General features: G+C 43.8%; 1 protein-coding gene across 1 annotated transcript in view; it reads right to left on the bottom strand.

The window, feature by feature from the left end:
• LOC308328082 (girdin-like) overlaps positions 1-26,894 on the bottom strand; it is a 61,217-nt gene that overhangs the window by 6,435 nt on the left and 27,888 nt on the right. The window contains exon 4 of the mRNA XM_080781772.1: positions 7,617-7,686. Within this exon, the coding sequence (XP_080637898.1) occupies positions 7,617-7,686 (70 nt within the window). The remainder of the gene's footprint in view (positions 1-7,616; positions 7,687-26,894) is intronic.

Raw genomic sequence — 26,894 nt, 5'->3', positions numbered from 1 at the left:
AAGCTCTGCTGTGTAGATGACATGACACACTATACCAAGGCTGGATGAAGGGGCAAATACTGGGCCGTACTGGCCGGGCTACATCACTCACTGCCAGTACCAGTGGCCAAAAGTAGAAGAATGTGGGTTTACTGGGCAGCTCCAAATTGTGTGGGTGAATAAGCTTGAACCAGGGCCATGTTGAAAAGAACACGCAGCTACAGTCAATCACCCTTTAAAAAGAAATGAAAATATATATAGACGTTTAGAAGATTTAGAACACTTTCCTGGGGGGGTCTTTATGTGTGTAATATGTGGTTTAACCCATTTTGACCTGAGATCAGATTCTAAAAATGTCTTCCATATGCCGACAGTTTTCTGAAAAAGCCATGTTTCTACGTCTGTCGTTCTTCGATTTTTCAAAAATAGCAGACCTACAAGCTCGTAGCGTGCCACTCGGTGGCACGCTATGAGCTTGTAGTTCTGTTATTTTTCAATAGCTAAAGCATAGCATAATGCTAACACCAAAAGGGGCTCTCGCCCCAAAATGGGTTAAGATATTTTTGATTTTGGCAGTGAGCCCAGTGGTCTCAGAAGCCCGTGACCACGCCAACCGGGGGCATATGGTGAATCCCGATCAAAAAACCTTTCGATTCCGTTCATAAAAAGAATTAGAAAACGGCAGAAAACGACTGGGGTTCTATAGATATTAGATACCAAGTCAACATGGCTAAGAGACTACGGCAAAGATAAGGAATGGTTCAATTTCTTACACGTATAAATAATGCATACAGCTAGACACAGAGAGATAGGTAAGAGAGGGGGGGGGGGGGGGTATTGCAGACATGGACAGAACACACATAAATAAGGAAAGCCTACAAAGCTAATCAAATACAGAAAAATATAAGCCAAGCTAAATAATGAAGGGACTGAATGAAAGAGCATGAAAGAAGGAGAAAGGAATGTGTGCAGATGAAAATAGTGCTTTCTTGAAAATACATTTCCCAGTGGCAGTGGCAGCAGCTGTCAGCCTTTTGCCATCGCAGTGCTATTACTGTACCTGCAAGTCCAAACGTCAAGCATTCATCCGAGTAGTTTGTAATGCCAAACACACACACACACACACACACACACACACACACACACACACACACACACACACACACACGTAATAAATCATTATCCCATACACAGCCTTTCTTTTTCCCTGGGTGATGACATGATCACAATGTGATAAGCTTGCACTGTACTGTACTGTACATGTACAGTAGCCGACACAATTTCCCCTTAGGAAAATGTGGCATCTGCCACAAATGGCACGCGAAAGCTAAAATTATCCTTAGGGAAAATACAGCAAAATAAGGCAGCTGGCCTAATCAGCAAAAGTAAAAAATACCACCACACACACACTAAACTGTCGCCGTGAGTGCGTGGCCTCGATGCTGCTCACCATGTCCATCATGGATTAACCCATTTTGGTGTCAGCATCATGTTATGCTTTAGCTATTGAAAAATAGCAGATCTACAAGCTCATAGCGCGCCACCGAGTGGCGCGCTACGAGCTTGTAGGTCTGCTATTTTTTGAAAAATCGAAGAACGACTGACATAGAAACATATAGCTTTTTCAGAAAACTGTCATGGATGTAGAAGACATTTTTAGAATCTGATCTCGGGTCCAACATGAATTCAACTCAGTCACCAAACATCTAAAATAAAATAAAAATTCCTATTTCTTGTTGTTTTTGTGAATAAATAAGGCTAAATAAATTATCAACCTGTCCTCATTTGGATAACATTGTCCATAGACAATTACTTCCCGGTGACAATGTGACAAGAGGAAAAGTCCCTCTGTCATTTCCACGTCATTTGACAACTTTCTGTGATAACTGGCAAATTGTTTAGCAAAACAATATTCATTTCCAATTTCCCATTCCGACGGCATCCTGATTTCCCTGTGTATACTGTAGGTTACGTTTGCTTTAGCCCTGGTCCAGGGCTCACAGCGAGTCTCTCTCTGACGCCCTGTGGAAGTCCCTTTCCGCAGCCCCTCTAGCGATTTTCTCACTCCCGTGCGAGTGTCTACAATCCCCAGCAAATAAACAAAACGACGTAACTACTACTCACCGAAACAAAGCCTGCTAGACCTTGGCAAAAGTCTATTCTCGGAGCTGGGAAAGCGTCTCAGGTCCCCCATGCTTCTCTCTAAAATGCACTGTTTTAATCATTCAATAAAATGAATCCAACCAGATCGGCGCAGGCAAAACCCATAAATGCCGTAGTAGAAGAAATGACTCTGCCCGGTAAATTCAGGGTACATTGCGTTATTAAAATGGCACAAAGTGCATTTTAGAGAGAAGCTGGGGACCTGAGACGCTTCCCAGCTTCGAGAATATACTTTTTACCAAGGTCTAGCAGGCTTTGTTTCGGTGAGTAGTTACGTCGTTTTGTTTATTTGCTGGGAATTGTAAACACTCGCACAGGAGTGAGAAAATCGCTAGAGGGCTGCGGAAGGGACTTCCACAGGGCGTCAGAGAGAGACTCGCTCTAAGCACTGGACCCGGGCTACGTTTGCTTTACCACTGAACAGACACCACATTGTGATTATTATTATTATTATATTCTGTGGTGTATAAAGTATGACACATAATACTATACCGACTAGCAACAGGGCCTCTCTCCTGCTCCACTAGTAGCCTACACTACCCTCATCCCTCAATTCTCCCTGGCTTCCTCTACACTTCTTTTCCCTCCCTTTCATACATGCTCAATCCATCCATCCATCTATTCTTTCCTACACACTCTTTCCTCCCACTCCTTCCTTCCTTCCTTCCTTCCTTCCTCCCCTCTGATCTGTCAGCGACGTTAGGAATCAAATCACTGATGCTTCTTGACCCGACGTGCCATCCATTCAGTCCCCGATCTCCCCCTCTCTCTCTTCCCCCCCCCCACCCCCCTCTCTCTTCTCCTCCTCCTCCTCCTCCCGACAGGAAACAGAAGGTTAGAGGGATGGTGAGTGACTAACACATTTTCCGGGATGGCCGCATTGTTCATCGCGTTTGCGTTTGAGCAAGAAAGAAGAAGAAGAGGGGAAAGACGGGTGCGCGTGTACAATGTGAAAGGTCTGTGACTAAATGGCACGCGTTTTATGCATTTAGATGTAGGTTGTCTCATGGCATCCCATCTCCCAGGTGTGACAGAGAGCCGTCCTCATTGCCGTTCATCTTGTATAATGCTTCTGTATGGCTCTGGGACTCACTAGGCTCACTTTTGAAGGCAGCATTTCAGTAAAAAAAAAATAATCATTTTCTCAACTAGGAAAAGAGTGGAGGCACTTCTGTCATATAGTGGCTGGCCGTGTGTGTACGAGGCATTTTGCTTGCGAGAGTAGCTCCGGACACACAGAAGTAGTTTGATTTTTTACTTATTATTATTATGTTTTTAATTGTAACCCATTTTTCACCCAGTGCCAATTGCCTAATAAGCTGCAATGACTTTTCCCAGTTGGACGAAGCGTAAATGGTGCATTTATATAGCGCCCTTTATCCAAGGCGCTTTACATAAGACTGTGCATTAAACATTCACCCCTTCACACACACACACACACATTCATACACCGATTGCGGCGGAGGCCATGCAAAGGTACCAACCAGCGCATCGGGGGCAATTTGGGGGGTTCAGTGACTCGACATGTAGACAGGAGGAGGAGGAGCCGGGATTCGAACCGCCGACCCATGGATCATCGGACGACCTGCTCTACCTCTTGAGCCACGGTCGCGTGTGGAAGGGAACACATTACCAGTTCCTTTCCTCTCCAACGGGCATGTCCACGTTTCCGCGACTAGAAAGGCCCTTTCCACGACACACACGGAGAGGTTCCGGGGCGGCTGACCAGAAACGGGGAGAACATGCAAACTACACACAGAAAGATCCCCCACAGGAGAGCACACGCCCCCCCCCCCTGCAAGATGCACGAGTGAGTGTATATTGCTGTGTGCACCCTGTGTGCATCTAATTGTGTGCACGTGTGTCTGTGTGTGTGTGTGTGTGTGTGTGTGTGTGTGACTGTGTGAGTGTGTGTGTGTGTGTGTGTGTGTGTGTGTGTGTGTGGGTGTGGGTGTGACTGTGTGTGTGTGTGTGTGTGTGTGTGTGTGAGACTGTACGTGTGTTCGCAGACTAGGTTAAATAAAGGCCTGGGGGCAACCCTGTGTGTTCCCACAGTTCACTGTTGTTAACTCTCCCCTCCTCCACACACACACACACACACACACACACACACACACACACACACGCACGCCCTGCCCCCTAATGAAAGCATAATAAAAGACACATGGCCAATGACTTTCAGCTGGCAGCCGTATAGCTCTACTCAATAGCTACTGCATGCTTGGTGCGACTGGCTGACTTATCGGGGCTGGCTGGGGGGGGGTAAAGGGCAAGAGGAACTCTGAGGAATGTAGCCTAATGCTTATACTGCCTGCAGTGTACTCTGCTCTGAGCGTACTGTAATGTATGTATGCCTCCCACTGTCTGCCTTGAGATGACTTTAGTATGCGTGTGTGTGTGTGTGTGTGTGTACTGTATACTCAATGGAGAATATAATGTACACAGCGCAATGCCCACCGTTTACCATTACGGTGAAGTTACAATCTTGCTTTACGGAATTGTGCTGAATAAAATGTCAAAATGATACGGGAATGACGTTTCTCAAGTACGGCAAGTACAGTGTCGATTGTGAGATAAGTGACAAGCGCGTTCCACTGAGGCATTGCGGTTGCAAACTGCAGCACTGGTGGTCTGCTTCTTCTTCAAAAGAAAATAAATAAAAACAGTATCGGAGAGAGCATAAATGTTGTGCATCATTGGGAACAGTGGGGAAAGGAAGAGCTATACCGATTCAGTGACATTGGCTCGTTTAAAAAAAAAACCCTACTGTGCAGCAGCAGGTTAGCATGCTATAGTAATGTCCTCTCCTCAGCAGTAGACTGAACTATAAGGTCACAGTGTAATATTAAAAACAGCATGTCTGAGCCGAACAGGCCAAAGATGGTCATGGGGTGCACTACGTATACATGCCATGTGCATGTGTGTAAACAGTTCCTGCAGCGGACGGACGGACGGACAGGCTGCAATGTGTGTCCATGACTTTAACAGAATGAACTAACTAATTTACCAGGCAACGCCCCCATTCTTGGTTTCTGAATTGTGTACTCCAGGACCGGCCAGTACAGTTCATTCTTTATGAGGGACCCTCTTATACTCTCAAAGCCGTTTCACTCGGAAAACCGAGAAGCAGGAAGTGAATAATGCAACAGCCTGGGATGTTATTTAATTCCCCCAAAACATGCACGTCGCTTAGAGAAATGAGGCGCAAATCAAGCTTGTTTTGATCTGAGATATTACTGAGATATTACTGAGATATTACTGAGATATTACTGAGATATTACTGAGATATTACTGAGATATTACTGAGATATTACTGAGATATTACTGAGATATTACGATTCTAAAAAACTGCACGGAAATAAGCTAATTAGCACAACACCCCGTAGCCCCATTCAATTCAATGCAATTCATTGAGGGCTTATGGTAGGGGAAATAGCCAATAAGGAGTTTTTACACACAAAATAACACCTGGACCTCTTTGGTGGGGACATAACGACTACAAAGAAAGGTAAGAAAGCCTTCTAGCATGGAATTATCCTTTAAATAGGAGAGAGAGCGAGAGGAAAAAAGAAGAAGAAACTAAGGCAGAGAGGGGAGACGTGCGAGACAAAACCGGGAGGGAGTCAAATTTTAACTTGAGACCTCACAAGGAGCATAACTGACTGAGCTGCCATTTACGCGAAATATGAAACAATTTAGGAAGGAAATGTCTGCCTATAGCCCTCAGCAGCCCGCTCTGATTTTGAGATTTCTATGGGCATTTCTGACCTTTACAGTCCTCTATGCCTTTAGGCGATTGATGCATGATCATGGCACGCACGCACGCACGTGCACAGATAGACATGAAAGGGGCCCCTGCCTTTTTGACTGTCGGAGAAAAGTGCCCTCTTCCGTCCCGAACTGGAATGTAGCATTTTATGTTGAAAGAATTCCCCTCTGAGGCTCTGAACCTCAGCGCAATGAGCGCATCTGCACTAAATCTTTCTTAATTGCTTGCAGTGCCGTGCGGGCGTGCACAGTGCGCGAACACACACAATTGTGGCAGATCTACAAGCTCACAACGTGTCGCCTGGCTATTTTGGGTGCACGGTACCGGCGTGTATACACAATCGAAACTAAACTGAGCACATGACATTTGTTTACACACACACACACACACACACACACACCGAACGAGTGAAGTGAACCGGTCTGAGTCATATACACTGTATACGTATGTCATGTCACGTAGGCTATGTGTTCACATTTTATATTGTTCATTCAAATGCTATAGGCACTTTTAGGCCAATCAAGCCAATCAAGCAAATGCGATAGGCCTACTTTTTTTTGGTGTTAGCACTATGTTATGCTTTAGCTATTGAAAAATAGCAGATCTACAAGCTCATAGCGCACCACCGAGTGGCGCACTATGAGTTTGTAGGTCTGCTATTTTTTTTTTAATCGTTAAAATGTGCCTCAAATCTTTCAGATTCTTTTTTTTTTATTTCGACGTCAGGCCTGAATGGGTTAATATTAACACATTTAGTACCGGAACTGCATCAAAATAAAGGCGCTGCTTGCGCCAGAGTAATCGCCAGAGTAGTGATCGCTTCTATTTTGAAAGCCATGAACCGGAAATACGTTCTTAAAAAAGTTGACTGACAAAGTGACCTCAAAATCTCCGATCATCTTAATATATTTATATACGCTCCAAAAAGAGTTCATATTTTGCGGGAGAGACGGATGAGGAGCAGAAACGCAGCGCCAGCATATCGATCCATTCATCACCACGGAGAGCGCCCTGGATCAGGAGATACGAGTCATTCTTTCCGCCGCGCTAACATGGGAGTCAATGACAAGCTAATATTTGCACAGAGCGTTAGCATACGGCAAGCGAAAAGCGAAATGCCAAAAAAAAAAGAAGGAATAATTCTGAATATTATCATCTCGCCCCGCGTCGTTTGGACGTCGCTAGGACGTCCACAGACGTCTAAGGCACCTCTCGGTTCCAATCCTTATGACGTTTCAGGACGTATTATGTACAAAATGTGTTAATAACCGCAAAGCAAGCAAACTGCTCATTTTACTTACTAGTAATTTGGGCTGCAGGGCAGACTGCTTGGGTCATTTCCTATATATTTTTTTTAAATGAGATAATCCTCAAAATCTGGGTAGAAATGTAAAATAAAAATAAAAAGGTTTTCTATAATTCCAAATTTCCAGCCGGTGCCCTTCAAATGCACGTCCCTGTCCCATGGTCATCTCAACTAGCCCAGCAAGTCTAACTCAGTCTAATAGCAGATCTACAAGCTCATAGCGCACCACCGAGTGGCGCGCTACGAGCTTGTAGGTCTGCTATTTTTTGAAAAAAATCGAAGAACGACTGACGTAGAAGACATTTTTAGAATCTGATCTCAGGTCAGAATGGAAAACTGTCAGGATGTAAAAGACATTTTTAGAATCTGATCTCAGGTCAGAATGGGTTGAATACATACCAGTGAGTGGATTGCGGCCCAGTACCAACACGTTGGGTAGAGGCATCATCACAAGTTGCTGGAGAATCTCCTAGTGCAAAAAACAGGAGGGGGACAACAGGTCAGAAAGACGCTCACCATGAGGTTGGATAACGATGTTGTGGGTTCATACGTGAATCTCTGTGCTCGGCTGAAGACAAAATAACCTGAAACAAGGTCAGTTTAGAACTGGATTTATAAGAACAATTACTTTAAGTAAAAAAAAAAAGAAGAATGGCACGCGTATCATTAACTGCCAGGTGAAAGAAGCGCTCTTCGATGTGCATCTGTCAGAGTATGGGTTCAGAATTCCATTGGCTGAGGCGGTGTTTCAGAGCATGGGTTCAGACTCCCATTGGCTTAGGCGGCGTTTCAGAGTATGGGTTCAGCCTTCCATTGGCTTAGGGGCAGCCAAACATGACTAGGTCGCTAAAAGGAAATGAGCTGTTGGGTCGTGGGTCAAAATGGCATGATATGAAATAAACACATACACGATGATGTCAGAGTCAAATCCAAACTGTGGCCAATAGAAAGCTCTACTGTGTGTATACCAACAAGAGAAAGGTAAAGTGTTGACATTACAGTAACGGTACTGTACAGTATATGTATACAGTACCACCATGTACGAGATGATCTTGAGGGCTCCTAATGCTCCAAAATCATCCAACTATATCAAGCGTCTATAATGGACAGAGGTCTCACATTACAGGTGAGGTCATTCAATATACAGTATGTGTGCATACTCTGGAAATGTAACGTGTGTGTGTGTGTGTGTGTGTGTGTGTGTGTGTGTGTGTGTGGTGAGCGGGCTGGGGATGCAAGTGATACTGGTATTTATGTGGGTTTAAATGGCTTGGATGGCATTTGCCGCAAGGCCTCCCATTCACATGTGACTCATGAAAATCATAATGCCGCTTAAAACGTGTACTGTAGACACACACACACACACACGCACACACACACACACACACACACACACACACACACACCTAGGTGATGATGCAGTCTTCTCCACGTGTCACGAGGCGTAACGGACTGACGACCATATATGGAGGCGTGAAGGATGAACGACAGACGGAACGACGGACTGACTGACAGGTTTGGTGCGTTAACCCAGTTTGACCCGAGATCAGATTCTAAAAATGTCTGTTTGAAAATGACAGTTGTCAGAAAAAGCTATGTTTCTACGTAGGTCAGTCGTTCTTCGATTTCTCAAAAACAGCAGACCTACAAGCTCGTAGCGCGCCACCGAGTGGCGCGCTACGAGCTTGTAGATCTTGTCACGTATACACTTGCACTGCAAGAAAGGATGAGAACACAGTTTCCAGCCTAATCTACTTTATTTAAATCACGAATGCTAGTAAGGATTAAGACTACAGTCGCAGTGTTTTACGAACACGATCAACAAGCTATAGTCTTTCAGCCATGTTTCCGTATATCCATGATTCAAATGACGCAAGCTAGGACAAGGCAAATCCACTCTCAATTGTCGAAGATGCATATTATAGAACATCATTATTATGAGCCTAAAACTCAACAACAACCTGCCCAAAATATAATTTCAGGTGAAGTCGAACATCGTGCAGATCTAACCGAAAGGAAAGACGTAAGTTCACTTGAGCAGAAAGGACGTGTGGGGCGTTTTGCATTGAATATTTCATGTCTACCATGATGGCAGAGAGCAGTCTGAACTGGTCTGACCCAGCTCCTGGAGTGTTCCATGCTCAGAGTGTTCAGTTTGTATGCTGAATGATGCAATAAGAAAGAAGCTTATCTAACAGTGGACAGACCGTCTCCTATCAAAACCATCTGCCATATATATATAAATACTGCATTACCTCACCATAAAATACAGTGCATACCGGTACCTCACTGAAACAATATAGATGTACAATGTGCTATACAACCACACATTCCTGATTCAGTGTGTTTAGATACAAACGGGCACATACATTAACATAAGCTACTATCATTTGCATTGACATCTTCCGGGAACAACGGGTGGAAATTAGCATTCTTGCTAAATCCGGCATATTTACATTGGAGTTTGTGTGGAGCTAAATCCGGCATATTTACATTAATTGGAGTTTGTGTGGAGTCCCTCCTGAAAGCACACATAATAAATATGCCTTTACTGATATTATTCGGTCACCGGCCTACTTGGGAAACGATGCAAGATGGGAACAATGAAAATCTGGAATGCATATCCCAACGTACTATGCAATAGCGTTTTAACCATCTGTCTGTGTCCCTTTTATGCCCATATATGGAGCTCTCTATATCCGTCTGTCCTTGTCTGGCCATATATAGGCAATATGGAGGGAGGTCAGGTGAGGAAAGTCCTTGTGCAGTGGTAAAAACGTCTGTGGAGAATGTGTGGAGAATGTCTGAAGAGTGCAAACGGACTGTGAAAACTGAACCGACCCAAGTAATCAAATGGCAGGTGTGGGGAATTCTGCAGGTGTATAAGCTGGAGTTGCCATGGAACGGTTATCAAGTTATGTGGATTACTGTCTGTAGTGTAAAATTCGTATCTATCTGTTCCAACAAAAAAAAAAGATTCTACTATGGAAACTATAAGGCAGGGTTCTATCGTCACCCACAGCAGTGTTCCAGGGCTAGGGTAGACTTTAGCCGTTTGCCCCGACACAGAGACGCTTAGCGGATCAAGGATGTTATGGGACAGAGGCAGGGAGGTATGGTGATAAACCGCTCGCAGCCCTACAGAAATAAGACATTTTGTCAGGCAGGCAAACGGGGAGACCAAAAGGGTGAAGAGGGAACACCCAGAGAGAAGCGGAGACAATTAAAACTGTGTGGAAGATTTATAAGAGGTTTAGGCCAAGTGACAGCACAGAGGACGGAAGTCAAAAGAACGAAGGACAAAAAGGCACTCCAACCTCGCGCACGCACGCACGCACACACACACACACACACACACACACACACACACGCACACAAACACACGCACACTCACCCCCTCACACACACACACACACACACACACACACACACACACACACACACACGCACACGCACTCACACACACACAGTGAAGGTCAAAGTGTGGCTACTGGTACATGCCCCTGGTTATTGGCACAGTTGCCATGGTTTTCCTTCACTGGGGACTACAGGATTGGAGATCTTGAACCCCAATATTCCTGATGTATTCCTTGTCCTGCGAGCCAAGACGAGGCAATGCATTCCATCTTTCCGTTTGTACCTCAGGAAAAACATTTATTTAATAACGTGGTGTGTATATATCTAAATAATAATTCAGCGAATGTCTGAATGTCTGTCTGTCTGAATAGCTGAATGAATGTCACTGACAGCGCGTTATCTCATCATTAACTGCACGAATCACTCCCACTTTTCGCACAGGCATGGACCATAATTATATGGAGGGCGTAACGGAGCCCTTTTCCCCATTTGACACATTATTAGTGAATTAACCTCGCACCTCCGTCCCTTAGCGACACCTGCATCACAGGCCACCGTTATCACCGTTACCCCACTGGCATGCTTCCTCTAGCTACCGCTGCACCACAACAAAATGTGCCCTATACAATTTGGCGCCATGTGTGTGTGTGTGTGTGTCTCCTAATACACAGCACAGCCGTTGTCGTCTATCTCCGACCGAGCCACACTATTAGCACACATCTCTCCATGCAAAACAAAATCTGCACGCTCCCAGAATGCGCCTAGCCTACTTTTTACCGACTCAACTGTCATATTTCAATGTACAAATATTGTTTTTACAACACCACACGATCCCACGGGCAAAGTTGCTTCCACCATCACAGAGGCCAGCCATCAGAGCCCAGCCATCCGAAGGACCCTCCCCCTTTCACTGCTCCTGTGTGTGATGTGACCTGTGAACTACTCTGCAGTACAACAACGACTCATGCTTGCAACAACTGGACTGGAATACTCTGCCATCACCCCCCAAAAAACGCCAAAAATGCCAAAAAGAAAACGCACCGCACTTTCTAAACGCACGCGTGACGCCAAACGTTTGCGAGCCAGTCGCGCAAACGAAACCGAAGCAGGTAAGGAGATGCATATCTGAACACATTTCATCGTTTGCACGCCCGTGCATAATTAATTATCTACAATAAGCAACAATATAGCTGACTATCAAACATCATTGTCCAATGTTGTTTTAGAGCAGTGGTTCTCAAACATTTTCATGTCATGGACCACTAATATTCTATATATATATATATAAATATGTATATATAATATATATTTACTATATATATATATATTTGCTGTTCATATATTCAGAACGGGTAAGGACTATAGTATATATAAATGTGGTTATTGAATGATTCTTATTGGATCGCAGGCGAGTCAATTTGAGCTGCATTAAGTTGAGGGATAGCGAGTGATGAATACACGTCGATGATGTGTTCCATCTAGACACACACGACTGTGATTCAAACTCTCCGTCCTTGTCAGAGATGGCTGAAACGGTACGTGGCCTGGTTGACCGATAGCCTGGCCTGGCCCAGCCTGTGTGGTTTCTGGTCTCTATAGAGGGGTGGGTGGGTGCCGGTCGAAAACAGGCGGTGGATCCTATTGGTTCACCGATCTGAGCACCCGCGACACCCCCTCTGCACCGTTATTGGTTGGTTAGTAGGTAGACTATAGGACTAAATCAAAATATCCTGGAAAAATGAACACTGTTCCTATTAGGGGTGTCAAAAAGAAAATCAAGTCGAATTACAATCGCGGTTCCCGTTATGAACAATTCCCAAAAATCGATCACAGTAAAACATCGTGTCTTCAGTCATTCTCGAGGTTACTGTAGTCACTTCAGTTCAAGACTGGAGTAGATTGTGATGAAATCCTGTGTATTGAATCGAGAATCTTTTCGAATAGAGAATCCTTTTGAATCTGGGAAAAAAAATGCTTTTGATTTTTTTTTTTTTTTTAATCGTGACCCCAAGAATCGAATCATGGGACACCCAAAGATTCACAGCCCTAGTTCCTATGCCAAATCTTCCAATGGGTTTCCCCAGGCTTTTCGTTTTTGAGCTGAAAGCCAACAGAAATAATAGCCTGGGTACCGAGACCAGGTTGCAGCAGTCAACACATTTAGCCAGTCAGTTCCAGCAGTCCACCTTTCTGAAGTCAGAGTGTCTGTAGCATCTATATAGCCATCAAACGTTCCAAAAGTGTGGAATGTGAAAATGGGATACGTTTCCACATTGTTAGCATGTTTGCTCTAAACCTCTTTAAATAACTATCATATTATTGGAAAACGTCATACATTTACCAGACCTATTTAATGCTAGAAAACACTGAGCGGAAGCTGTGGAACAGACGACAGAGACGTGGTCTTGTGCAGTGCAAGATTAGAGCTCTATATACTTTGTATTCTGTTCGAATAAAAGTGTGTGTACTGCATTTAGGTGATTTATAGGCGGTTATTCAGTACTGTGTGGCCACTCTACTGTATGGTAATCGTTATGAACGAATGGTTTATTTCGATCTTGTGCCGTTGGAACATTACAAGAAGAACCATGTATTAAACTCATTTTGACATGATCGAAAAGGTATAGGCGGAAGCTTGTAGCTTATTGATGGCTAACCTTATTACATTGTTACAAGTTATGACGAAGAGAAAATTGGAAAAAATAAAATAAAAGACTGTTCACTTGGGAAACAGCTGCCTATCTGGTTCTGTGCATTTAGACTACTTCTCCTTTTTCTGATTCGTCAAAACAGACTGCAGTTTTACCACACAGGAGGAGTGAATCACCAATGCACGCACGCACGCACACGCACGCACTGTCTCTAGAAGGAACATATGCTCGCTGTGCAAACAGCATTTCAGGCTGTGCTATAATTCTTTTGTTTCAGCCCATGTCTTAATGTGTCAGAACCCAACCACACGTTTACTCTGCACAAGCCTCGGGTGTTCATTTGACTGTCAAAGAGTTAAATTAGCACTTCACGTCGCAGCGTTGTACTGTAGCTACTGTACAGCAGACCTCCAAAATGCTCCTCTCAGGAAGGAAGCCGCATACACTCCAGTGACGACTGACGAGTGTACGGCGTGTCCTTTTATTTGCAGGACACGTTTCACAGTGTCGGCTCAGCCCGACAAAGCTGCGTATATACGGGGCAAAGCACGTACAATATCTCGCCTATACACCAGCACCTCCTCCACCTGGATGTGCACGAGAGCTACGATATATATATATATATTTTTATATTTGTTTTACGGCATCACGATGTGATGTGGCCGCGTGTAGATTGCCAATTTCTGCTATTTTGAAAAATAAAAAAATAGGGCGTGCCGTGCGTCACCGGTGGCATAAGGTATTGGTTGTGCGCTAGTATAACGTGCTTTCCCACATTTGCGCTTACGGCTACTTATGTATGGCATTTTGGATTAGCTGCATGCTAAAGTAATCCAAGGTACAGTATAGACTAATATTCCACATGGATTAGCTTGCACCGGCAAAGCTCTCATGAATAAAACATGACAAGACGTCTAGGAGAGAGGGAGAACAGCGAGCACACTGAGAATGTCATGGCGGTGATTTGATGATGATGATGTGCCCCCCCCCCCCCCCCCCCCCCCCCACACACACACTGAGAATGTCATGGCGGTGATTTGATGATGATGATGTGCCCCCCCCCCCCCCCCCACACACACACACACACACCCCCCCCTCGGTAGTATTTATGCTATGACAAAGGAAAAGGTGCCGACGTGGAACTCAATGATTGTGCATGTTACCGTATAAGCCTTCATCTGGCCTATTCCATATTCTTACAGTGTAAGTTCTATTAATGGCCAAAGTGTGCCATTTAGCCCAGAGAGAGAGGGAGAAAGAGAGAGAGAGAGAGATAGAAGGGGAGGGTGAGAATGAGAGAGAGAGAGCGAGAGAGACTGAGAGATGCTACTTTGATTTTCTCACATCACACCCCCCACCTCCTTCTATGCCGTATTATTGTTTCCAGCATGGCACGGATTCCTCTTCTATTGCATACAGACCTCCACAAGAGCTACCCTGGTTGCAAGCATGCAGTTTTGCACGCGCACAGTCGCATGCACGCACGCGCACACACACACACACACACACACACACACACACACACACACACACACACACACACACACACACACACACACACACACACACACACACACACACACACACACACACACACACACACACACACACACACACACACACACACACACACACACACACACTGTACATGCTACTGTATGTCCATGCAGTGTCTCAGCAGAGCACTCCAAACGTATTGAGTTGGCGCTCCTTTGCGCTGATCTCCGGGGGGGGGGGGGACAATGTTTCCAATATTTCAAACAAACACGATCGGGTCAACTTGAAGTTTAGTTGGCCTCTTGTCCATAGTCTTAAATAAAGTACTGTACACTGTATCTATCATGCTGTGTCAGCACTCGGGTTCAGGTCTGCTGTGTTAGGGCTGGGCGATATACGACTAAAAAGCAAAAAGCAATTATACCATTATTTCAAACATCTCAAACAAGACATCTTGTCTCGTTTGCGACGAATGAACTCGCCGTGATCTCGGTAATTCTTTCTACTTTTGCATGCCACAACTCACAATTGTACAGCCAAGTAATACAGGGTTAACCCATTTTTGGTGTTTTTGAAACATTACGTTATAATCTAGCTATTGGAAAAATAGCAGATCTAGGACGGAGGACGGAGATTGATGAAAAAAAAAGATTTATTTATTAAAATATTTATCGATATCAAAGGACATCGCATCGCTCCACAGGCTGGGAGCGTCTGTTGCGCAACATTCAATGTTATTTCTCCAGGTTGGGACGTCATCAAAAATGTCCCCCCCCCCGCTATTTTAGCCGACGAGATCGAAAAGCTTAAAAACGTGAATAACTCTTGATCTAATATCATTCCGTCCAACTCTAAGAAAAGATTGTGGTGTTAGACGCCCGGTCCCGTCGCTAGTCGCGGTACAATCAAATCACATCTCCCGTTGTCGTCGATCGCATGGAGAGTGTTTTGGCTACATCCGGTTACTTCAGCCACATCCGGGAGAGCATCCGGTCCGTCGATAAATGTGCTCCGCTGCTATAAATCACTGGGCAGCCTATGATTTTAAATGGATTAAATAACGCTGGGCGTTCGGGGGTTAACCCAGACTAATTGATTCAATCTATTCAAATTGTTTTGGGGAAATACGTAGCATTTCTGTAGACTTAGATAGCATTTGACACAGACTTATAGCATGTTATGAAGACAGCACTATAATTGCATTGTATGTAGTCATAGCACGCCATAGTACATATGTATAGCATAGTAGTTTATATGTATAGTTTCATTATATAGATATTCCACTGTTACTTTCTTAGCGTACGCATGTTTCATGATAAATGTTTTTTATGTGATGTATTCCCATGCTTTTTTTTTGTTCTTGCTTAATGTAAATCGCTCTGGATTAAGAGCGTCTGCTAAATGCCTAAATTGTAAATTGTAAATTGTATCTATAAGTGTGGCCGCGGGTTCGACTCCCGAGCCCGACACGGCCTTCACTGCGTGTCGTCCAGGGGGGCAGTCAGACAGATATTTTGTGAAGCCACTAAGGAAATGAAAGTTCATATAATGGCCTGTTGTGGCGCTGTCATTGGGCTCAAAAAAACCCATAGCCCCATAGAGGTCCATGTATTTGGGCCCAACTTCACCTAGACTGTATTACCATAATAAACATGGTCATGAATACTTTTTGCTAGTTTAAAGTCTCATTTCTAATGTCATAATATTCTTTTTGGAAAATTATGGTCCCATTTATTAAAAAAGATGACCATAAAGTCGTGCATGTTCTGAAGGGCGTGGCTACCGTTACAGTCTATGAACGGGATCCCCCACCCACTCGAGTCAAAATAAAAACTAACGAAGAAGAAGGGGGGGGAAGTCCCGCCTCGTTATCTGGGCCAGCCAATGGGCCAGCTGGGCCCAAACGGATCTAGAAAGATGGCGACTTCCATTGCAAGGACTGACAGGCTTCACTTTACGTTCATGTTAGACCCGCGGAACGCTTTGTCCATATGTTTTACACTCAGTCTATGGTGTCATCCCCCCATCTCTCTCCCCCGTTTCCTGTCAGCCTACTGTCTGTCCCTTCAAAAAAAACAATAAAAGGCGTAAGCCGCAAAAAAATGAGACGTCTCGACACTGAATACTGTGAACACTGAATACTGTGAACACTGAATACTGTGAACACTGAATACTGTGAACACTGAATACTGTGAACACTGAATACTGTGAACACTGAATACTGTGAACACTGAATACTGTGAACACTGAATACTGTGAACACTGAATACTGTGAACACTGAATACTGTGAACACTGAATACTGTGAACACTGAATACTGTGAACACTGAATACTGTGAACACTGAATACTGTGAACACTGAATACTGTGCTGATGGAGACGGTTCACCTCTAGCCTCTGACATCCTACCGGCGTGTGCTGCCAGCTAAAGTAGCGTGCACTGCACACACACACACAAACACACACACACACACACACACACACACACGTGCGCTTTTGTTGCAGCCAGCACACGGCCAGAGTGCAAAAAAAGAGTGTGTTGTTCTCAGGCTTTTATTAATGTTTCTGTGTGTGTGTGTGTGTGTTAAAGCCTCCCCCATCACATACATACGTGTCTGTGTGTGTGTGTGTGTGTGTGTGTGTGTGTCAGGGCTCCAGACTAACTTTTTTCACCACCGTCCCGGAACCGTCCCAAAATACAATTTGAACCGTCCCGAAGTAAATGTATACCGTCCCGGGGAAAAAATGTACAAAAAGCACCACTCAAATTCTGAAATTAATAACTGTATTCCTATTGTAATAGAAATACAATTAAGCCAAACAAATAATGTACTGCATGTATTGAATACATGCAGTACATTACTTGTCTGGCTTCATGTTTCTTCTGCAGATACACTGATTTAGTCAAAATGCTCCCAGATGAAAAATAGGGCTTGGTTAAAAATGTTAATCGAATTAATCAGAGGCTTTGTAATTCATTAATCTAAATTAATCACATTTTAATCGCATATCAATATTCGACCTGAGAACAGTGATTTTTATTTTCAAATGGATTTTGTTATTTTGGTGTAGGCTACTTTATCAAGTCCAACAGATAACGTGCAGCAATGCAGGTATATGAATACTCAAATGTCTATTACATGGTTGGCATGAGAAAACAAATAAAAACAACTTTATTAGGGGGAATACTAAGACGAAGGATCAATAAATAATAATAATAATAAATACAATCAATAAAAACTGTGGAATGAGAGCGTTTTGGTTTTGGTGTGTGCATTCCACAGTGTTGGGGCAGCAATTCCAGAACAATCTGAGCATTAGAAAACATCTGTTGCTTCAGATGATTATATACCAACATATTATTTAATGTCGACGCCAGCTAGCAAGCCTAGCATGGAAGCTAACGTTAAACGTTGGTGTAGTGTATAGCCCCATGTCCATATGGAACCTTTCTGTGACACACAACCATGGTCTTATCCACGCTTCCAACCGATAGTTTTTCAATCTAAATGTCTCATCCACGGGGAAAAAGCAATATAATTCCTATGATTCCGTTGGGTGAATGTAGTGTGTGCGTTGTTGTTGTCAACGGGAGGCATACTAGTTTGGTCCGACAGAGCATTGGTTGACGGCACGGAGAAATTATCATGCTGCTCATCGCTGCACACGAAATGTGCATTTTCAGTGTAAAAACTCCTCTCGTCCCGAAACCGTCCCGGATGAGATACATTTACGTCCCAAATAGATATTTTACAGTCCCCGGGACGTCGGGACGCCGTTAATCTCGAGCCCTGGTGTGTGTGTGTGTCAAAGCCTCCCCCATCACATACATACGTGTGTGTGTGTGTGTGTGTGTGTGTGTGTGTGTTTGTGTGTGTGTGTGTGTGTGTGTGTCTATGTGCAACCCCCACCCAACCCCGAGTTCCGCTGACGACAGAGCTTTTAACAGGGGTCTAATTGTACTGCAACTGTGTTGGTGTGTATTTATGTGTGTGTGTGTGTGTGTGTGTGTGTGCGTGTGCGTGTGCGTGTGTGTGTGTGTGCGCGTCTGAACGCTGAAAAGACTGGAATCACACCCATTCTGCAGACATGGGGTTAGTAACCATGGTAACCGAAGCACGGGCTTATTTCTCTGCATCCCGGGGAATCTGACATGTGAGAGAGTGTGTGGGCTCGTGCACAAAATACACATCCATGTACATACGCACATGCGGTCTCTTTGAGTACGGCACTGCGGACTTCCCCCTTGCTGAGATTATGAACCTGCATTATGAACCTGCAAAGGAGCTTAGCTTAGCAGAGGAGAGCAGAGGAGGGGCGGTTCCTATCAGAGCTGACAATAGGAAGGACCCCTCCCCACATATCTACACTTCCATGTGTGGAAGCAGCTATAGGAACCTTTTCTGGATCCGGGCCAACATGAAAATCTCAAAAGGTGTTCCCGGCCGGGCCCACCCACCTGGCCCACCCACCTGGCCCACCCACGGCAGCCGTGTTAAGTGGCCATATGGCTGAGCCATGTGCATTTTCTGAGCGTATTTATTTCAACGGCCAATCAATCAATTGTGTTTTCCGGCTTGGACAAAGTAATTTTTTTCAATTCTTACGGATTTAAAGAAAGAAATACCATGACTTTTTTATTTTTATTACCATAATAGGGCAAATATCCTCACGGCAAACGGGTTGGAAAATCACTGAGCTAGAAGCTTCCTCATTGTTTAGCTCTCTGAACAAGGCACTACCAACCTTAGCCCTGGTCCATAGCCTTCTACTATATAAAATCAATAATAAGCAGACTTGGTAACCTGACTGTAGAAAGTAACAGTACAGTAAAGAACCTGGGGGTTATTATTGATTCTGAATTGAATTTCAATTCACACATTAATCATGTTACCAAGATCGCCTTTTTTCACCTTAGAAATATTGCACGAATCAGAGCCAATTTTGTCCTTGGACGATGCAAAAACGCTAATCCACGCCTTTGTTTTTTCTCGGCTTGACTACTGCAATGCACTTTTTTCAGGACTGCCTAAGAAAACAACTGACAGATTACAACTTGTCCAAAATGCAGCAGCCAGAGTTTTAACTAGAACTAAGATGAGAGAACATATTACTCCAGTTTTGGCATCACTGCACTGGCTTCCGGTTGTTTTTAGGATTGATTTTAAAATTCTTTTACTTGTCTATAAAGCTCTCAATGGTCTCGCACCTTCCTACCTACATGACTGCCTGCCTAAATATGTCCCAAACCGCCCCCTAAGGTCTTCCACTGCTGGCCTGCTCGCTTTGCCAAAAAAATGGCAACTAAAAAATACGGGGAAGCAGCTTTTTGCTTCTACGGGCCGTCGGCATGGAACAAGCTCCCACTGTACCTTCGTCAGGCAGCCTCTGTAGACATCTTTAAAGCTCAGCTCAAGACCCACTTCTACAACATTGCTTTTAATTGATCTTTTATTTTTTATTTTTGTTATTCATGTCCTCACTGTATTGCATTACTGCTTGTTTTTAATGTTGTTGCCTTGCTTTTCTTTTACCCTCCATTTTTCTGTAAAGCACTTTGAGCTGCATTTCATGTCATGAAAGGTGCTCTACAAATAAAGTTTTATTATTATTCTACTGCTTCTACGATTCTGCCCTGCGCAGTAAGGCTTTCCGTTTTAAATCTCAAATCGAAATCAGACCAGCCTCTCCTCTTTGGCGTAAATAAAAAGAACGTTTTTGCTACTCACCAAAACAAAGGCGGGTTGTGTCATTAGAACGACTACTTTCCTTAGTGGACGCACTCTGAGCCCCCCCACCACACGTATAAACGGTACTTTTTGGCCAGAAAGGGATTTTTTTTTCACCGGAGGAAAAATATTCTCTATGAGGCAGTTCTCTGGGCAATATCAGTAGAGGGCGCAGCGGAGTAACTAAAAATGTTTGTTTTTTTCGGTGGAAACAAAATCCCCTTTTGGCCTAAAAGTACAGTTTATACGTGTGGTGGGGGGGCTCAGAGTGCGTCCACTAAGGAAAGTAGGCTTTCTAATGACACAACTCACCTTTGTTTTGGTGAGTAGCGAAAACGTTCTTTTTATTTACACTAAAGAGAAGAGGCTGGTCTGCATTCATGCGAGCGGCGGAAGTTGAGAGTAACATAGCTCTAAATGAAACGCATTAGAGCTATGGACCAGAGCTATAGCAACCCGTACACTGCAGTCAAACAAACACAAGCACAACTGCCAGAGGGCCCAGGAATAACGCATCTACAACCTCAGACACAACACGCCGTCATGACTAGTCGTGATGTGACAACTTTAAATATAGAATGTGCCTCGAGAGCGCGCCAATATTGAAAGCGCTTTAGATAGTCCGCACTCACAGAACGTGCGTTTGTGTTTATTCTGACAAATATAGGCTTGCTCTCGTGCCAGAGTGATCATCTGTGTGGGCGGGAGCCCCTTTTGGTGTTAGCATTGCGTTATGCTTTAGCTATTGAAAAATAGCAGATCTACAAGCTCATAGCGCGCCACCGAGTGGCGCGCTACGAGCTTGTAGGTCTGCTATTTTAGAAAAATCGAAGAACGACTGACATAGAAACATAGCTTTTTCAGAAAACTGGATGTCAAAATGGGTTAAAAGATTGCTTGTGGCATAATGGGGCCTTCCACCACCATAAAACATTCATTCTGATAATTCTTTGTTTTTGACGGACCTACGTCGGAGAAACAAAATGTCCTAAAAGTCGGAAGAGAAAATGCCTATTAATGGGAAGATTAGGATCAACATGAAATGTCTGTCCGTTGACCTATAATTGAGATAATCGTTGAGGTCATCGTCTCTAAACTCAGCATGTGTTTCTGTCTGGAGACGACAGTAGAGCAGCAGAAGAGGTACCAGCATTAGTCCACTCTTGGACCAGATGATGGACGGATCGCATTGCACACACACGAGGAGGAGGAGGAGGAAAATGAGGCATTAGCGTCGTCTCTCTTTTGTTTCCTGATGTCATCTATCAACCAGAGAGCTTTTTACCACCGAGCCCCAGGCTGGACATATAGGAGAGAGCCAGGTGGGCTCCGCTGCCCCCCCCCCCCCCTGGGCACTGGATAAGTGACGTTCTGCTGATAGACACGTGCATCCTGCAACCCTTAGGGGCCGATTCATACTCCTATTTTACCGCTGTTTCGGCGCTGTAGTGCCGAAATGATTTTCGGCAATTTTCAGTAGCACCGAAGAGTCGACTTCAGGACGGTACCCGACGTCACATTGTAGGCTCTACGGCGCCGAACCGACTTTTATTCGGAGTATGAATCGGCCATTAGACTCACTAAATTGAAAAAAGGACGAAATCATGTCACCCTCCGGGGGTCCTGGGATTGCAATACTGTACTACTCGTGTCCCTGGGACCCATCTAAAAGACCACCGTCCCAGCCTCCAGGACCCATTACATTGAAAACCTATTTACATCACTGGGATATATTAAAAATAAAATAATAATAAATTAAAAAAAAGGTAATTTCATCGTCTACTCAGGCTTTTGTGAACACCCCAGACAGGTTTTTTTTGTTTGATTCAGTATTTAGATATTATTTTAACCATGTTAGAATTCACACTCCATTTGAACAGAGTGTGAAGTCAAAGGAATAGTACAGGAAGGGGGGGGCGTGACAGCCACAATGAATATCAAAATAGTAAAAAATACAGAATCGAGCGACATAAGAAAATGTCCGGTGAGTTCAGAAAAGCCTGGAGCAGACGATGAAATGACCCAAGTTATTTTTTTGAAAAGTGAAATATCCCTTTATACCATCATTATACCTTTCCAAAGTGCTAAACCACTTCAAGCAGCGGTTCTTAAGTGAGTTACCGTATAGCAAATTTCGTCACAAGTTCTCTGGTTACAATATCGATTGATCTGGTCTTGCCAGGTGGTTCAGCCAGTTAGTGCAGAGACCATATGCTCGTTTATGCGAGTGCAAGGACCTAAATCCGGCCCCTCAGCCTGCGTTGCCTCGCATGTCCATCCTCTCTCCCTTGCCCTTGATTTCCTGTCTTTCTACACTGATCTATTGGAAATAAAGCACCGAAAGCTAGTCCAATATAAGTTTTACGTATTAATATTAATTAAAAAAAATCAGATTCTAAAAAAAATGTCTTCTACATCCTGACGGTTTTCTGAAAAAGACTGCTATTTTCCCAACAGCTAAAGCATAACATAATGCCAACACCCCGAGAATGGGTTTTAACTGAAAATGGTTTCAATTGGCATCCTGCTGTAGTGGCTCATGTATACAGTAGGCCTACATATTAAACACAGTGACGCATCCATCCCAGCTGTTCTGCTTCCGCTCACAAAATGGGGAAAAAAAGAGAAGCTTCTGGCTTCCTCTTCGTTCAACAACAACACTATCCAACTGCTGGATGCAAAACTAGCTCCTCGCATAGATAGTTAAACGGCTACTGTACACCACAGACTGTAAATTCTGCTCTTCACATCGTAATAGGCTAGACATTGTGCATGTCAACGCGCACGCACACACACACACACACACACACACACACACACACACACACACACACACACACACACACACACACACACACACACACACACACACACACACACACACACACACACACACACACACACACACACACACACACACACACACACACACACACACACACACACACACACACACACACACACACACACACACACACACACACACACAGTTATTTTGGTCAGCCGAGGTTCAGTTCCTGACTCTAAGTTATGATTACGTGATGTGTCGCTGTGTGGTTGTGGGCTAGTGGTGAAACTAATGTACAGATTTTTTTTTACTTTAGTAAAAAGTAGCATTTAGCACAGTTACTCAAAATGTTACTCGAGTAAAAATACAAAAGTACTGGCATCAAGCTAATATCTACAAGCGCAACAACACATTGTGGTGATGCAGCACACTGTGAGCTCAGAGATCGGTTATGTTTTAATTAGTATAAAACTAAAGACAAATCTAAATCTGCAAAGTAACTGGAAACTAAAGCTGTCAAATACTTGCAGTGGGGTACCATACTTACTATACAAATGGCCTTAGTCACTTTCCACCGCTTGTGGGTTCAAAGTGTTCTCTCAGGACCTTGACATTGAGTGGTGTTCAAAATGTGGCCGTGTGTCGCTGCATATCCAACAATGCAACCATTCGGCACACAAATAGTGACCCAACATCCCAAAACCCAGATATTCAACCAAACACAACCCTTGTGAGCTGGTCATGATGACTATAGTCTTTGATTTGTGCTCATATCAAACTATAACCTTCCACTCAGGTACAGAAGAGCGCATCACTGCATGCCTGGCTGACATCTCACAGTGGATGTCCTCCAACCACCTCAAGCTGAACCCAGACAAGACTGAGATTCTCTTCTTCCCAGCTAAGTCCTGCCCTATGCGGGAGCTAACGATCTCCGTAGACGACGCCCTGGTAACGTCTGTCCCAACAGCCAGGAACCTTGGTGTTGTCCTGGACAGTCAGCTCTCGAGGCTCTCGTTCAAAACTCACAACACATCTGTCACTCGATCCTGTAGGTCCACACTCTATAACATACGACGAATTAGACCGTTCCTCACCCAGGAATCAGCCCAGCTCCTAATCCAGACAACAGTCTTGTCAAAACTTGACTATTGTTAACTCCCTCCTTACTGGCCTACCGGCATGTGCACTTAAGCCTCTCCAACTGATCCAAAATGCCGCAGCTCGCTTGGTCTTCAACCAGCCAAAACTCTCACACGTCTCCCTTCATTGGCTCCCGGTCGCTGCCCAAACAGAATACAAAATTCTGATGCTGGCATTCAAAGCAACCAAAGGTTGCCACCCCCATGTCTTGCAAGTATGATCGTATACCCTACAAAACCTCCCGCGCACTCAGATCAGCCAACGCGGGGAAGCTGGAAGTGCCTTCACTAAAAACGCTCCACACGTCCCAAACTCTGCACTCCAAAACTGTGGAATGCACTTCCCGTTGCAGTCAGAACTGCAGCATCACTCCCAATCTTCCACCGTAGTCTGAAAACCCAACTCTTCAGACTCCATCATGGCCCGTAGCACATACCCTAGCCCCTTAGATAGAACTTCCTGTAGACTTGGATAGCATTTTATACAGACTTGCATTGTATGTAGTCATAGCACTTTACAGCATATAGTATAGTATGTACAGTTTATAATACTGTATATGTATAGTTTCATATAGATATTCCACTGTTACGCTCTTAAGAGCGTCTGCTAAATGCCTAAATTGTAAATTGTATATTCATATTGACATTTTTACATTTTCAAATGGTATAACCAAATCATTCTCCTTGCTGTGACGTCTTAAAACGACATACAATGATTGTAATGTTGCTGAATTATGTGGTTACCGGTAAATAAACAAAAGTGTAACACCGTTTAAATCACCCCGCTCTACCTGCCACCTCATGGCCTGCGGTTACATGATAACAAATTGATTTGTACGTTCTGATGATTCTGATGATGAAAGAAAGACGCCAGAATGTAAGACATACGGGGAATTCCATGATGTTCAAAGGAATAAATAACACATTTGGTTACGGAAGTCTTTAAAGGAGGATTCAGAGCAATAAAAAGAACCACTGGCTTGATGAAAACGCAACAATGAGTAATAACAAGGAACCACACACATTATGGGCATTCACTTCTAGTCATTTTTACTAGTTGTTTAACCCATTCTGACCTGAGATCAGATTCATACGACGTTTCCACTGGACACACACTGGTCTGATTAACCCATTCTGACCCGAGATCAGATTCTAAAAATGTCAGTCGTTCTTCGATTTTTCCAAAAATAGCAGACCTACAAGCTCGTAGCGCGCCACTCGGTGGCGCGCTATGAGCTTGTAGATCTGCTATTTTTCAATAGCTAAAGCATAACATGATGGCTAACACCAAAACGGGTTCCCGGTCAGAATGGGTTAACCACCTATTATGTTAAAAGATAATAATAATAACATTTGGAAATAAATATTTGTAAAAACTGTGTACATTGGTGACTACAACTATAATCTACCTGATCGTGTGGCCTACAAAATCGGGGGGGGAAAAAAACTAGTGGATTTACTAGTAAACTAGTCGACTAGTTGCTTAATGCCCTAACACACATGCATTCCTAGTGTTTTCCACCATGGCGTCCAAGTCAAAAACAAAACATCCATCCATGGCTGTGTTTGACCCGACAGGACTGTGTGCGTGTGTGTGTGTGTGTGTGTGTGTGTGTGTGTGTGTGTGTGTGTGTGTGTGTGTCGGAACCGACTCTAGCCACTAACAGAGCATCTTTGTGAGGTCAGCAATGGAAGCAGCAGGCAGTGGCACTGGCAGCCACACCAGACCATAGATCTTCAAACTAATATGTATAAAGAAAAAAACGCTAGTAACAAAGTCTACTAAACTAGACAAATGTGGGAAGCTGACGCAGAACATCTAAAGTTCATTGATTAAAATAAATAATTACAATTGCCATTGGTGTTGTATTTGGAATCCAGTGTTAAACACTATAAGGTTAGAACAAATTACAAGCAAAGAAAGAAAGAAAGAAAGAAAGAGCAGTAAAACCTATAATTGAAGCTGATTTGGGGTTTTAAAGTAAAAGGATGTTGATTGTGGCAGGGTTTAAAGCTTTGGTTCCTACATCTTCCCATGTAGTCTTTTAAAATGAACGCTCAATAGCAGTGACAAATCAATGACAACAACAAAAAAAAGGTAAAATGTGTGAGAAACGAAGCTACAACTGTACTGATGCGTTTTGAAGAATATGGACATTATTGAGTTCATGAAAGAGTAAAATAGTCATTTGAAAAGTAAAAATCACACCCGTGTGAAGTAAGTGGTGCAACTCCGTGTGGGGGTCCCCGGGGGGGCATTTATATAATAGTTAGTTAAAAACTGAACAACAGTGTATTTCATGTGTATATGTTTACAGACATAATTGCTTTGATGCACTTCTACTAGTGTGGTAACGGTTCTATGCTTAAGCATACAAGCCTTTCCTGATTAATGTGATATTGTGCCTGTATTGTTACAGAATGTAATGTTGGGTAATTCATGTGAATGTGTGATTGCATCAGTGGTTCATCTGAACATTTGCTGATGCTGCAGTTGCTTATTTCTCTCGCAA

Source organism: Protomyctophum bolini (genome assembly GCF_963924005.1).
Source record: "Protomyctophum bolini genome assembly, chromosome: 14".
Taxonomy (NCBI): Eukaryota; Metazoa; Chordata; class Actinopteri; order Myctophiformes; family Myctophidae; genus Protomyctophum; species Protomyctophum bolini.
The sequence above is the reverse complement of the archived record's forward strand: the minus strand, read 5'-3'. Positions and strand labels throughout refer to the sequence as shown.